Source organism: Heptranchias perlo, chromosome 24 (assembly GCF_035084215.1).
Source record: "Heptranchias perlo isolate sHepPer1 chromosome 24, sHepPer1.hap1, whole genome shotgun sequence".
Taxonomy (NCBI): Eukaryota; Metazoa; Chordata; class Chondrichthyes; order Hexanchiformes; family Hexanchidae; genus Heptranchias; species Heptranchias perlo.
Window position 1 is genome coordinate 26,139,091 of NC_090348.1, and position 13,420 is coordinate 26,152,510.

General features: G+C 38.6%; 1 protein-coding gene across 3 annotated transcripts in view; it reads left to right on the forward strand.

The window, feature by feature from the left end:
- Positions 1 to 1,583: 1,583 nt before the first annotated feature.
- Positions 1,584 to 13,420, forward strand: part of trabd (TraB domain containing) — a 30,342-nt gene continuing 18,505 nt past the window's right edge. Inside the window, exons 1-5 of one of the 3 annotated variants that reach the window (XM_068004924.1) lie at positions 1,584 to 1,781; positions 4,794 to 4,912; positions 8,570 to 8,623; positions 11,344 to 11,410; positions 12,538 to 12,704. In XM_068004924.1, the coding sequence (XP_067861025.1) occupies positions 8,603 to 8,623; positions 11,344 to 11,410; positions 12,538 to 12,704 (255 nt within the window). In that variant the 5' untranslated portion in view covers positions 1,584 to 1,781; positions 4,794 to 4,912; positions 8,570 to 8,602. Of the gene's footprint in view, positions 1,782 to 1,983; positions 2,143 to 4,793; positions 4,913 to 8,569; positions 8,624 to 11,343; positions 11,411 to 12,537; positions 12,705 to 13,420 lie in introns of those variants that run through there. The other 2 variants (XM_068004925.1, XM_068004926.1) reach the window with 2 other exon arrangements.

Here is a 13,420-nt window from a genome sequence, read left to right on the forward strand (position 1 = left end):
CTCCATACCTTCTGTCCCTTCCTGATACGCTTTCCTCTGTCTCCCTGCTCAGGTTCCCAACCCCCTGCCACAGCTTTGATGCTGGGTTAATCGCCTTATGCCTTCTAGTTTTCATTTTATCTGTCGTGCCTAAAGTACCTAAAGTGCCTACAGTACACTTTCTTTCCGCTGCTCTATGCTTTTCCCTTTCACTTGTTCTTGTCTGTAAACCCTGACTGAGCTTACCAAACACACTAAAAAAAAGAATGAAAGCCAGTGTTCTGACCTGTAGCCTGGACAGCAAATAAACTCTGATCTTATGCAGTTTTATTTAATAGCAATTAGACCCTTTGGCCTTATTTGAATACATATTCACCACTACTGCAGAATAAAATGTTTTGTATAATGTAATATAATATTCTGCCCTTATAAAACAAGAGTAACTTCCTGTAACAATGCTACAGGACATCCACTTATAGACAAATGCTGTGTCTAGTGCATAACTGTCATACATAAAGTATGTGCCAACAGTATAAAAAATAGCCAGTCATTTCCTGCTGGTTTGTCTGACCTTGATAACCTGGCCAATGTTCAAGGACAGCAGCTGAGGATTTACCAGCAGCTGCCAATCTATAGACTTCTCTCAGCAATAACCATCTAACTGACATCAAGATGCGCCTAATAGGTTATAGCTGTAATTGACTTCAAGATTTGCCTATTTACAGCAAGTAAATCTGGTGGCCTTAAAGGGACAGGTGAAGTTACACATAGCTTCATATTAGCAGAATAATATATTGAGCATTACATAGCATAATGCTCCTGGCCTTATAACTTACTGTAAGCAATGCCATAGAGAGTTTTTAGGATTTGATATTATGAAGTACTTTAAAACATGACATATTAAATGATATATGTAGATATATATATATATATATATATATAAAAAGTCAACCCACATTATGACTTCAAAGTCAGGGAAGTAGAACTTGAGGGCATAAATGGAAGTTACATATGAACATATGAAAATGACAGGCAGGAAAAGATGAGCTGCTCTATCAAGCCTGCCCCACATCATGATGGCTGGACCATCATGTCTAAACACTTCTTCCCTCTTTCGTTCCTCTTTCTTTCCTCCCCCAACCTCAGACTTTTGAGTATATCTCCACTAAGGCTACAAAGTCCTTTACATGTCATAGGTTTATAAACAGAGGTATTAGTCAGATGCTGTTAGTCAGCTTTTGTTAGTTTTCTAGCTTGGCATATATGCATTTCATTTCTCATTCACTGTATGTTCCATTAGTGCAAAAAAGAACAAAACAAAACAATTTTTAAAAAATCATTTTCTGTTTTTATTTCAGACTTCCAGCATCCCCGCAGGTGTTTGGCTTTTTGTTTCGTTACTGCTTATGAGCTAACAATTTTCTTAAAGGGGAAAAGTGTCCGAAAGTCACATTTAGCGGAGTAACAATTAATTCAAGCCCAAAAATATATATATATTTTTTTTTTAAATCGAGAGACTCGGTGCACGGCCAACTTGATGCCAAAAGTTGGGGGGATGCCACCAACAAGTTCCTCGGTCGTGCCCGAGCTCGGAGTTACGTCAGAGCTGAGCGGGGTCGCGTGGCTGCCGAGGCCAGTTGTCAGGCAGCGCGCGAGGTGACCTGGACCGCTGCAGATGGACGCCGGCTTTTCTCCAAGTGGAGGTTCCGGCAATTCAAATTTCTGCATCCTTCCGACGCCGCCGCCGCCGCCGCCGCCGCCACCGGTTCCATCCAGGACTCCATCGGCGGTTGTTTTGAAAGGTGGGTTCCCGCCAGCTTCACTGCCCTGCGACTAGCCTCGCTAAACGATGAGTAAGCGCGTGGACGGCAGGGCCTAAGGCCTCAAGTATGCTAAAGAGACTGATGTGCGGGGAGGCTGCGCATGAGCAGAAGCCACGCTGATCGCTGGGGGTTGTAGTTCTCAATAACGTCATTGGTTACAAATCACAGGCGGAAGGAAGGTGGGCGGAACTACATGTCCCAGGATGCAATGTGTGCGGCAATCAGTGTCCCCACAGCCGCTTAAGACGTTTAGCGATATTGTCTGTATTGCAGTTGTGCTTTCTTTGTGACTCACGGTCTCTAAAGTCTTCAGTCCGTTTTTATATACTATCTGACGACGGTGAGTTGTTTTCGGGCTAGCCTCTGGGCACGATTTTGTGATAGAATCAATATAAGATGTGTTCACTGTGTCTTCTTAGTTTACCAGAAGCATTTGTTACCATATGGTGGGATGCAATTTTAATTTAAGCATACACTGCTACGAATTCCTTGAGTAGCCTGACAATTAAGTTTATTTCATTGACTTACAGTGACGCTTAAACGTTGGTAGGCAGCTTAGTGTGATATACCATATTTGTGAAACTTTTTATACACTTTAAAAAGTGACAATGAAAAATTTAAATACGATGGAAATACATTAAGAGATTATTGTCATCGCCTAAAAGGAATATGGCAGAAAATTGTTTGGTAAACATTTGTTTGGGGAAGAAGAGCTGTGTATTATTGCAATAGTATCACAGTGCCCAAAAGAGAAAATCAATGGAATGTAGTGTTGGTACAAGATGAATAACCTTGTAATCTGCTAAAAAGTGACAATGCATTCTGTTATCTATAGTCACACGCACACATGCCTGCAATGATCAGAGCAAAACAATTTTCCAGTATTTCATGGGGCTCTTTATATTTTATGTTCAAAGTACAAATGGTAGTTTTTCTATTCAGATATAATGTTGCAATGTTCTTTTCTTGTTCCAAACAAAAATTGTTACTTTACATACTATAAAGTTTGCTGAGCTTCCTCGCATGATATATTTTGGTTTTTTTGGTCATATCACTCTTGTGCCATGATTGAGTTGCACAACACCTACTTCTCCCAAACATGCAAATGCAGAACAAATTGTGCAATGAGTATTTAATTTGAATCCACTCATTTTCAGTGCTATGTATAACAACTGTCCGAATACTACATAGCTGAATCTCTCGTTGAGCTTGAATTTGGAGGAACTAACCTTTTTAGTGAATCTACATTGAGAAAAACTTAATTTACAGACAGAACTTGGTAGCACTTGTGCATGCACGGTTTGATCCCATTAATTACTAGTGCTGACTGCTGTAAACTGGGTATAATCAGCACACTGGCAGCCTCAGCACATTATGCCACCACTGCTGTGGAATTGTTTCCACAATATACCTCTGCTATAAGTCAACCAAAGAATATTCTAGAAGTCTGATTGCACCTGTCCTAGTTTAAGCAAAATGCAGTAATCACTAATGGGGCTAGCTAGGATCTCTAAAGAAAGCCATTTCTATACTACAGTCATACGACAGACTGGTGTTCAAACAGACCCATGACTTCCATGTGCACTACACCCCTCTCTTTATGCCACCCCTCCAATTGGAGGCCAGTTTGTAACAGGAGACCAATGTTTTGTGCATATATGAATTGTGGAGTGCACTTACGTTATGGGCATGGAAGCTGACAGGAGCTAGTGAGACCCAAGAAATAATTTGGGAAGTTGGTGTGACAAATCTCTTGAATGTTTTCTTGAATATAATTTGGTATTGGCTTCTTTCTTTCTGTCATGATACATATGGGATTAAAAACCAGGTTCAAGTACAGGAAGCGGCCCAATTTGTTTTGATCCAGTAGCCCCAGAGTATAGACATTGTGTCTGGCCAGTTTTCTGTGGGAGAGGCTGAACCATTCAATGCAAATATAAACATTTTGTGCGTTTTATTTGCATATATGTTTGATGGCTCTTGATGAGTTTGAAACACATTTAAATTTTGTTTGTCACAGTCATTTTTAAGTTTTTCTCTGCCTATTTTGTTCAAATTGACTAGTCTGTTTGAAGCCATAAGAGAGAGATCAGATGGACTCCGTGAAGGATCAGCAACATAGTGCCATGTAAAAGTTAATATTCGGAGACCTTGTGTCCAATTGAATTCTTCCCTGCATTGTCTAGCATAAAGACACTCAAAATTGTGCTGTTGTAAAACTAAGATATTCAATTAGAATTGACCTGTCCTAAGTGGATTCATAACTACTGAAACTACCTGTAGTTCTAATATAGAGTCCTTTCGCTAGTACTTTAGTGTCAGCCTTCGCTCAGTAGTAGCACTCTCACCTCCTGGATCAGAAGGTCACGAGTTCAAGCTCCACTCCAGAACCTTGAGCACATAATCTAGGCTGACACCACTGCAGTCCTGAGGGAGTGCTCCAATGTTGGTGGTGCCATCTTTCAGATGCAATGTTAAACTGAGGCCCTGTCTGTTCATAGTACTATTCAAAGAAGAACAGTGGAGTTCTCCCAGTGTCCTAGCCAACATGTATCCCTCAGCCAACATGACTAAAATAGAATCTGGCCAATTATCTCATTTGTGTTTGTGGGACCTTGCTGTGTGCAAATTGGCTGCCGATGACTGTACTTCAAAAATACTTGATTGGCTGTGAAGCGCTTTGGGACATCCGAAGGTTGTGAAAGGCATTATATAAATGCAAGTTTGTTCTGTTTTTCAAAGATAACTTGGCCTCCATAGCATTCCCTTTCTTTTGTAGGATAGAGAACCAAAAAGAGAATGTATGAAATTGCGATCTTCTGATGGGATAGTGGGAGATTTCAAACACGCATGTGAGCCTTCCACTTAATTCAACAGTGTTGGTGGGCCTGTTAGTTACATTTGCTCTGAGTTGAGATTGAAGAGTTTACAGAATAATCTCATTTGTGAAGTTTTAAAAATTTAAATTTTATTGAACTTTTGTATTTGCAGTATAACACTGATGGTGGTTCCCATGGTGATGAAGCTTCAGGATCTCTGCTGCAATTGGTGTTCATTTGTTTCTGTGGCATCAGTGCAGCGTGTGGAGAGTACAGCGTGTGCTGGTGGCAGTAAGTGATATTTTCATATATAATTTTGTTTTGCCCACTGCAAAATATCACTGTGACTGAAATTAATAGCTAAAAAGTATAATAAACTATATGTAGGATGACATACATTATGTATTGAGATTGTGATAAAGTAAGAAACTTTGAGAACAAAACAAGTTCTCATGGTTTTGGGTGTACCTCGTGGCTGTTAACATGCTTTAGAACTATGTGTTATATAGAAGGTTGCGATATTTTTTAAACCTGTGTCCAAAGTATTCAGTGGAAAAAATAGTTTTGCATCCTTTGAGGTCATATCTCGTGGATATGCTAGATCAGAGGTTCGTAAACTTGGGGGTGGGTGCGCAACAAGATTATCAAGGAGGACGCCAGTTACAACTCACAGCAGGTAATGCCTGCAATATGTATTTTCTCCATTGGTGGTGCTGTAGCACTCATCTCAACTCTCGGGCTAAGTCCAAATTCTGCTCTCTCCAAAATCAGGTATCCACAAACAATTCCAGCTTGCTGGTATATTCAGTACTCCTCAGTTTAATTGTGTTACTTTCAGTCAACAAAAAAAGTTATTTGCGTTCTGGTCTGTACCTCTGCAGCATAAATTTCTCCTTGGAAGTACTCATGAGCCTCGGGGTCCCTGTTGCCATAGATAAATAAATAGCAGCAAGCCTCCCAACTCTGCTTCAAAAATCTGTTGAAAAATTCTTTGTCCTGAGTTCTGCACCTATATGGAATGTCCACCTCTGCATAGAAGCCCTTGGGTCCCCGTGATGTTCAGAGGGAATAGATAAATAGCCCGCCTTTAAAAACTTGTCTTCACCTCAGATATTACCTTATTGACCAGTGCTCTGCACCTTTCTGGAAAGTTTATTTTGCCCTGCTTCGATTTTGTGTTGCTACTTGATTGGGGACATATTAAATTGAGATAAATTTAATAATGGCATCCGCACTCATGGATCTTTGATGTTTGCACAAAAAAATTAAACTTGTATTTTGCCTCCTCCCGAGCAACCCAGCGATTCATTACTCCTTGTTCCACACCCAAACAACCTGATCACTGACCTAGTCTAGTGCTGTCTGCAGAGCATTATTCATCCTGCACCTCGCTCACATCCTCAACCTTAAGAGAAGAGAGGCCCACAGTTTTCCTTTGAGAAGTTGCTTACGCCGCCATAGTGGCCGGGAAATTCCTCGGATCTTCCTCCTGTGTAAAAGGAGTTTGCACCGCCTTTCTGGCAAAGTAACGACAGCGAAGCGGGAGCAGATCCGAGGAATTTCCCAACCAGTGAGTTCTAATGATATGATTGCACTTCATATTAAAACCCCCATATATAAGGGAACAGAATTAAAATAGCTAAAGTGACAAAACTGCTGAAGCATTCTGGGTTACCAGCTATATCTACACTACATTAATTACGCAAAAATATTGTTTCTTACAACAAGGTGGGGTGCCACTTGGATATGAATCTATGAAGGGGGGGGGGGTTCAGTTTTTTTAAAAAAAGTTTGGTACTCTGTTATATTGGAGGTAAAAACTATTGATATTGGAAAAACTTGCTTACCATAATTTCATTTTTCAAACTTCCATCTGATTAATGCTAGATGACTTAGTTAATGAAAGGCCAGTCAGTCCCAAGCTTTGCTTTTGTTGTTTACAATGCTGTGTAAAGTCTTCAGTTGGATTACTGGTATATATTGCATAGTCAGTCTATATATTCTATTTGAGAGTGAATTTTTCTGTAATCTGTTAAAATAACTTTGATATCCAGTCAAAACTTCCATCAGTAATACGAATTCACACCACTATTTTCACCTTCAAATGGCATTGTGAAATCTGTTAAATGGACCACCCACTAGATTACATTGCAGTGGTAAGAAATTCAATTTTAAACATAAATTCTCTGTTTCATTATACAAATGATGAGATATCTCTAAATAAATTTAAGGAAATAATCTAGTCAGAAGGGTTCTGATAATTCTTTCAAACCACCTGAGCTTCACTTTTGTGGTTTATCACCTTCTATTCTTCGGTCAAGTTTTTTCGTTTTATGCCTCGTATTTGTGTTTGAATCACCAAGCTTCCCATGGAAGTCAGGTCATAAGCACTTAACATAAATAGAATTTTTATAAAGTAATAAATGTTATTGAATAACTTCTTTCCCTCTTTGATGAATATCAAGATGAGGAACATTTTTCCACTCTTTGCACCCAGCGTAGGCAACAAGCACGCCTAGATCAGGTATAATACAGGTTCAATTAAGGTAAAACCCCTCTATTCTGCCCAGACTTCAGAAGAGTGCCTCTCTATTATGCCTTTTTAGCATTTCCCCACAAAAGCTAACCTTGGAATCCTCTCTAAGTGAGGCAAATCTGTTGCCACATTAGGAGCAGTTTTGTACTGTAGATCTGTACCTCTAGTGAGTTGGGTTGTAACTGGAACATAGAAACAGGAATGGGCCATTCAGTCCCTCAAACTTGTTCGGCCATTCTGTTAGATAATGGCTGATCTGTACTCCAACTCCATTTACCCGACTTTTCTCCATATCACTTCATACCCTTGCGTAACAAAAATCTTATTGCTTTCAGTCTTGAAAATTTATATTGACCCAGCATTCACAGCCTTTTGGAGGAAGAGAGTTCCAGATTTCCACTATTCCTTCTGTGAAAAAATGCTTCTTGATTTCACTCCTGGGTGGCCTAGCTGTAATTTTAAGATTATGCTGCCTTGTTCTGGATTTTACCATCAGCATTTCTTTGTATCTATCCTATCAAATCCCTTTATCGTTTTAAATACCTAGATTAGAACACACTGCAACCTTCTAAACTCAAGGGAATACAAACCAAGAATTGGTAGTTCTGCTCTTTAATGTAGAGTTTAACTCCTTGAAATCCCTTTGCAGAACCTCAGACCTACTATTATCTCTAATGTCATTGGTTTCCACATGAACTACGCCTTCTGGCTGCTTGCCCTGCCATTCCAGAGCCTTTTTTATTCACTCCATGATGTCCCGAATCCTAGCACCTGGGAAACAACATACCATTCAGAACTTTGGATCACGTCTACAAAAGAAGCTGTTTATCCCAAACTTACATCCATTATAGTGGACAGAAAGGAAACTTTTATTCCATCAGGTTGGGCTAGATTCGTGTCCTCGTGAAGGGGTGAAAAGATGATATTCCCAACACAATGTGTTAGCCAGACCCACACTGAACACTAGGTTGTATAATTAAATGAAAGTTTGTGTACAATTTCCAAAGCCCTATTCAGTACATCATTCATACTTGGGATGAATTAATTCTGTGTTTGTTTACGAATCCATCAATTCCCTTCTAGCTACATTCTCGCGAAATGTCTAATTTAAATAATTGGCCCCCATAAAGCTATGTTTGTGTTGTATGATGGAAAATATTCATGTTTCACAGACTACCAAATATTTTCAGTGCACAGGATTAGTAGATCATTGTTTTCACTTCCTTAATATTGTATTTCTTAATGCTTAAAACTTAATGTTTTCAAGCACATCATTTGAAAACCCTAGTTTTCATAAATAATTGAATTAAATTATTGCAATTACACAAATACCAATTGAAAAATTCTCCCTCCACACTGCCGCAGTGTTCAACATGTTATAATAGCTTGACTTTTGTTGTCCTGACCAACAGATTCTTGTTGATTGTGTGAAAAGTGATTCAGGGATGGAGGAAGACCAACAGGAGGTGGGCTGGTTTAATTAATTGATATTTAATATAGAGCTTTCTTATTTTTCCAAAAAAAAACGTGCCTTTGTTTCTAGAGAACTATTTATGTCAGATCAGAGGGCTCTGTTTTTCTGTCTTGTCTGGCTGTGCAAGGCTTATTCCTGGTGACCCCATTGCTGTATTAATTAATTAAGAACTACTTGAATGTGGACAAACCCAATAGCAAAAAGATTTTATCCTTTAATTTAGCAATATAGGAGGATGAATTCTTGTACACTAGGTATAGCAAAATCGTTAACATGCTTATATGTTAAGTGAATTATTTCTGTTAATCAGGAAACTGATCGAAGAACTATCATGCAATATTTTAAATTTTACCTCGTATGCTTCCAGTAGCTACATTTGATGTATTATAGTTTTCTGCCATTTTTCCTACAAAGCTAAACTCTGTTGTTCTAGTTATCACAAGAAATCTTTCACTGGGAAATTGGTATAGGAGAGACAAAGTGAAACACTGTCTTGCATATACTGGGAGAAATAATGAGGGAGAGAAGGATGTACAGTTTTATTAAATTGTATTTAATGTCGAGGTCCCCAATGCTGTGAGTTTATCCAGCGAGTAACTGAATCAAAGAGGACAGGACATCTATCTTCAATCTGTGCAAAGTATGTTGATCTCAGGCAAGCAATAGTAGAGATATTACATTTAGCCCTGAGCTAGGAAGAGGAACATTTTCCAGCATGCACCTGATCATTACCCATCGACTCCTTGCTAGGATTGCATGCATCTGAACATTGAATGAGGACAGGCTTGGTCTCCACTGTGATGGCCCCAACTGTCAAATAGCCTGCAGTACTTGTTGTCTGAATTCACGCATAAATAATGGATACTTGGGAGAGTAAGTTGTCAACAACTTAAAGGAAAGAGGGGAAGAAGCCTGGCAGAAAAAGAAAAAAAAAAGAAAATTTTAAAAACTGCATTTACCTTGTGAGATAGATTCATAGACTAATGTACAAAGAGAAGTTGCCAATGGGGTTAATCGTTTGGGAAACATACAGCACAGAAGGCCACTGTGCCTGTGCTGGCTCTTTAAAAGAGCTATCCAATTAGTCCAACTCCCCTGCTGTTTCCCCATAGCCCTGCAAATTTTCCCATTTCAAGTATATATTGAATCCCCTTTTGAAAGTTACCATTGAATCTGCTTCCACCATCATTTCAGGCAGTGCATTCCAGATCATTATAACTCGCTTCATAAAAAAAATCTCATTTCCAAGTATCTTTAAATTTGTATTGAAAAAAGTATTTTATGTATGTTGGGGATGGAGAACTTTGACCTTGATCAGTAATGTCATTGGTAACAAAATTACACATTACTCATTGGGTGGAAGCAATTAGCTTTGCATTTAAAATAATGCATTTTTTTGTTAAAATCCAAATGATTGGAAATCTTAGTAATTTGATTTTTGTGTTTCTTTGCAGTTTATACTTAAAGAATCTTGTCTTTCCCAGAAATAGCGTCAATGACCTAAGCAGTCACTTCAGACTAGTCTCCGCTTGCTGTAAACTAAATTTAGAACCAATAATAGGTTAACCAAAGTTGAGAATTTGTGCATGAGTTTGTGTCAACAAAGCAGTGTTTAAATGGGAGCTCTGATTGATTCCTAATTTTGTAGGATGTTTTGGCACTGATATATGGTGTAGATTTCTATTGTGTATGTTTTTTTTTGTTACGGCTATGTTTTTAAATGTGTGAATTTTCTTTTACCATTTTGAAAAAGTGATCCATTTATCATCATCAAATGCAAGAAATCAGAATCGAGGTGTGCCAGCACACTAAAATGCTGATCAGAGCAGAAAACATCCAAGAGAAAGGCTGAGAAGCATTGCAGTGAAAGGCATAATTATCCAGAGGGCCTGTCACTCAGCAGGCTCACTAATGGATTTTGTTATCCGGCCTGTTTCTTGCAATGAGCCTGGACTCCTAGAAGCACATTGATTGTCCCCCTGTATTTACCATATGGTGGTGAGCTCCCAGGTGGTGCAAAAAGGGTGAGACGATGAAGAGGAGCGTTGAACTAAACGTCTCCTGAGTTGCAGCAAAACAAACTGTAAATGGAGTAAATAAAGATGTATCTTTGTTTAAAAAAAACACTGCGCGGAAGGAGATATACGGGTCAATTTTGTTCTGCTCTGCTTCTGGTGTGGAGTTTCATTTGACAGGAGTGTTGATCAGATAATTGGTTGTGAAAGTCATAGTGCCTGGTTCAAAGTGCTCCCGATTTTCCAGTCATTAAAATAAATCACTGGAAAGTTGAGTGTGTCATGAATCGGGTGCTCTGACTTTTGCACAAGATTCTCCAGTGCACATTTCTGACTCGTGGTCCTGTACCGGGAACAGAATCTCGCAAAGTTCACTCTATAGTATATCTTTTGATATCCACTATCGATAATATGGCAGTATAAAGCTCACTAATAACCAATAAAAGTAGATGGTAAATGATGAAAATAATTTACATTTGAGATGTAAGTGACCTGCAAAGGATGAGACTAAGTATGTAAATAGGAAAATTAGTATTGCTGCCTTTGAAATCAGGCTCAGACATCAGCCAGTATTTCCATTAATATTGTTTGATTCTAATATGGCATTAATGGCTTAACAAGACTGAAAGCTATGTACTGCTTTCAGAAGCTTTAAGAATTAAAAATAACTCTTATTAGCACTGTTTTTCGTCCATAGGCAGTGGCAAGCCCGACACCATCTGACGACGAGCCACAGAATATGTCAGATATTCAGCAAAACTTGTGTAAGTCTTTTGTATTTACTTTCCAGAAAAAAAAGTGAAGTTAAGAAAGAAGATAACAGCAGGTGATATCACATGGGGTAGTATTACGGTCATCTCTCATAAATAGTGCTAAGTCCCATGAGGATATTCCAGAGTCCTAAGATGGTTTTAACCATGTCCCCCTCTGTCCTACTGTTACAATCACCACTTCCTGATTTACTTCATCTCCTTTACTCTTTTCAGTGTTGGTGATTTCTATGGGCTTTTGCCCTTCACCATGGTTTCTCAATTTTTAAAAAGCGTAGAGAAGAGTAGCTTTGATGGAAGAAATATTCCCCCACTACCTCCTCTTCCCATGACAGCGTCCATCTTTTGTCACAGTTTATAGTTGCAGGAAAGTGAAGTAAATGTTGCTTCTTCAGACATGAACTTTTTAGATCCAAACAGAAAGCTGAGCTTCATTTATTGCCCGCTCTTTCCTTTACCAGGTTTATATTGGCAAATTGGAAAAAATCATGTTAATTCTGCTGCTGTTTGTTCCTATAAATGAGCTAGAAGAAACGGGTTTGGGCAATATAAATCCAGGTCCCAGTGGATGCTGATTCATGCACCTTGATTTTGAGGCTTAGACCAATGTCAAATTTTTTCAGTGTAATGGCTGCAAGTACAGACACCTATTGGAAACTGTTAAACAAGTCACTACTTCTCAAGTAGATAGTTCTAAGTTTAATTAAAAGATTACACTGGATTTGCTGTGTCAGCAACAATGTTTGTGGGTTTGTTGCCCATGAAGACATTCCTTAAAGGAAGTGAATTTGGACTGAAGTTCCCTTTTGTAAATCCGTTATGGCTTTCAAGGTGTATTAGAAATACATTACAAAAATAACAGGTGAAAATAAGTAAGAACACTAATTACTCAGAACTGTAAATTTTATTATTGTCAGCCGGGCTTAGCTTTTCACAAATCTTAGACAAGGGTGTGTTGCTTGCATCTTGTAAGGAAATTTAAAGAAACTTGTGCAGTCACCTACCATTGGCAATTTAAGTTTACAATATGGTACACATTTTTATGCAGCTCTAAAAGTTACAATTGTGCTGCCACATGCCAGTGTGGTTGATAAATTACTGTAACATTTATTTACTTATAGCAGATGAAGATGCCTTTAAACTTCTGTGGGAGATGAAGATGCGAAAGAGGCAAGGGAAACCAAATCTACCAGACACTGTCACTGAACTTGGCACAGAAGATGGCTGTAAGGTCTACCTAGTTGGCACAGCCCACTTTAGCGAGAGTAGCAGAAAGGATGTTGTAAAGGTAACAGTGGAAAAAGTTACAATTTTTAAAAAGTTTTTAAAATGAAGAAAGTTTGGTGAGGGTAAGAAAAAATAAAACACAGTAACAGCTATAAGCACCTATTCATTATGCATTGCAAAAAGATAGGAAGATCTGTGTTCATGAAGTTGGAAACCAGATTTTTATGTCGGGTACCAGTAAACGGTGAATCAAATTATTCTGAACATCTGTACTACTACAATATCAGTTTTTAATCGTTTCTCTAGATAAATAATTAAAGAAACAAGTTGCATACAGAGTCTAGATCCAGTGTAGTCTGCAGTATAGGTTGATGAACTAGGAGGTACAAAACTATGGTGGTACCATGCCATCACTGGTAGGAGTGTTATTGTAGTGTGACAAGTTGCATTGCAGTTGTGGACCTGGGAATTTATAATGGGGACAAAAAAGTTGAAAGGAATTGCACACTTATGTGAAGTTCTTATTCTAGATAGATACTTGAATTTTTATAGTGCCTTTCACATCAAAACAGCTGAGCACTTTACACAATTATTTTTCTTGAAATGCCATGACTGTTAATGTAGGCAAATTCAGCAGCCAATCTATGCCAACGCATTTCATAAAGAGCAGCTCATGGAATCTGATTAGTCCACCTTTAAGAAAATGAAATCCAAGATGGTAATTTCTTCCTATTGCAAGCACGTTTTCTGTAAGCGTGGCGCGTTTATTATTTTGTT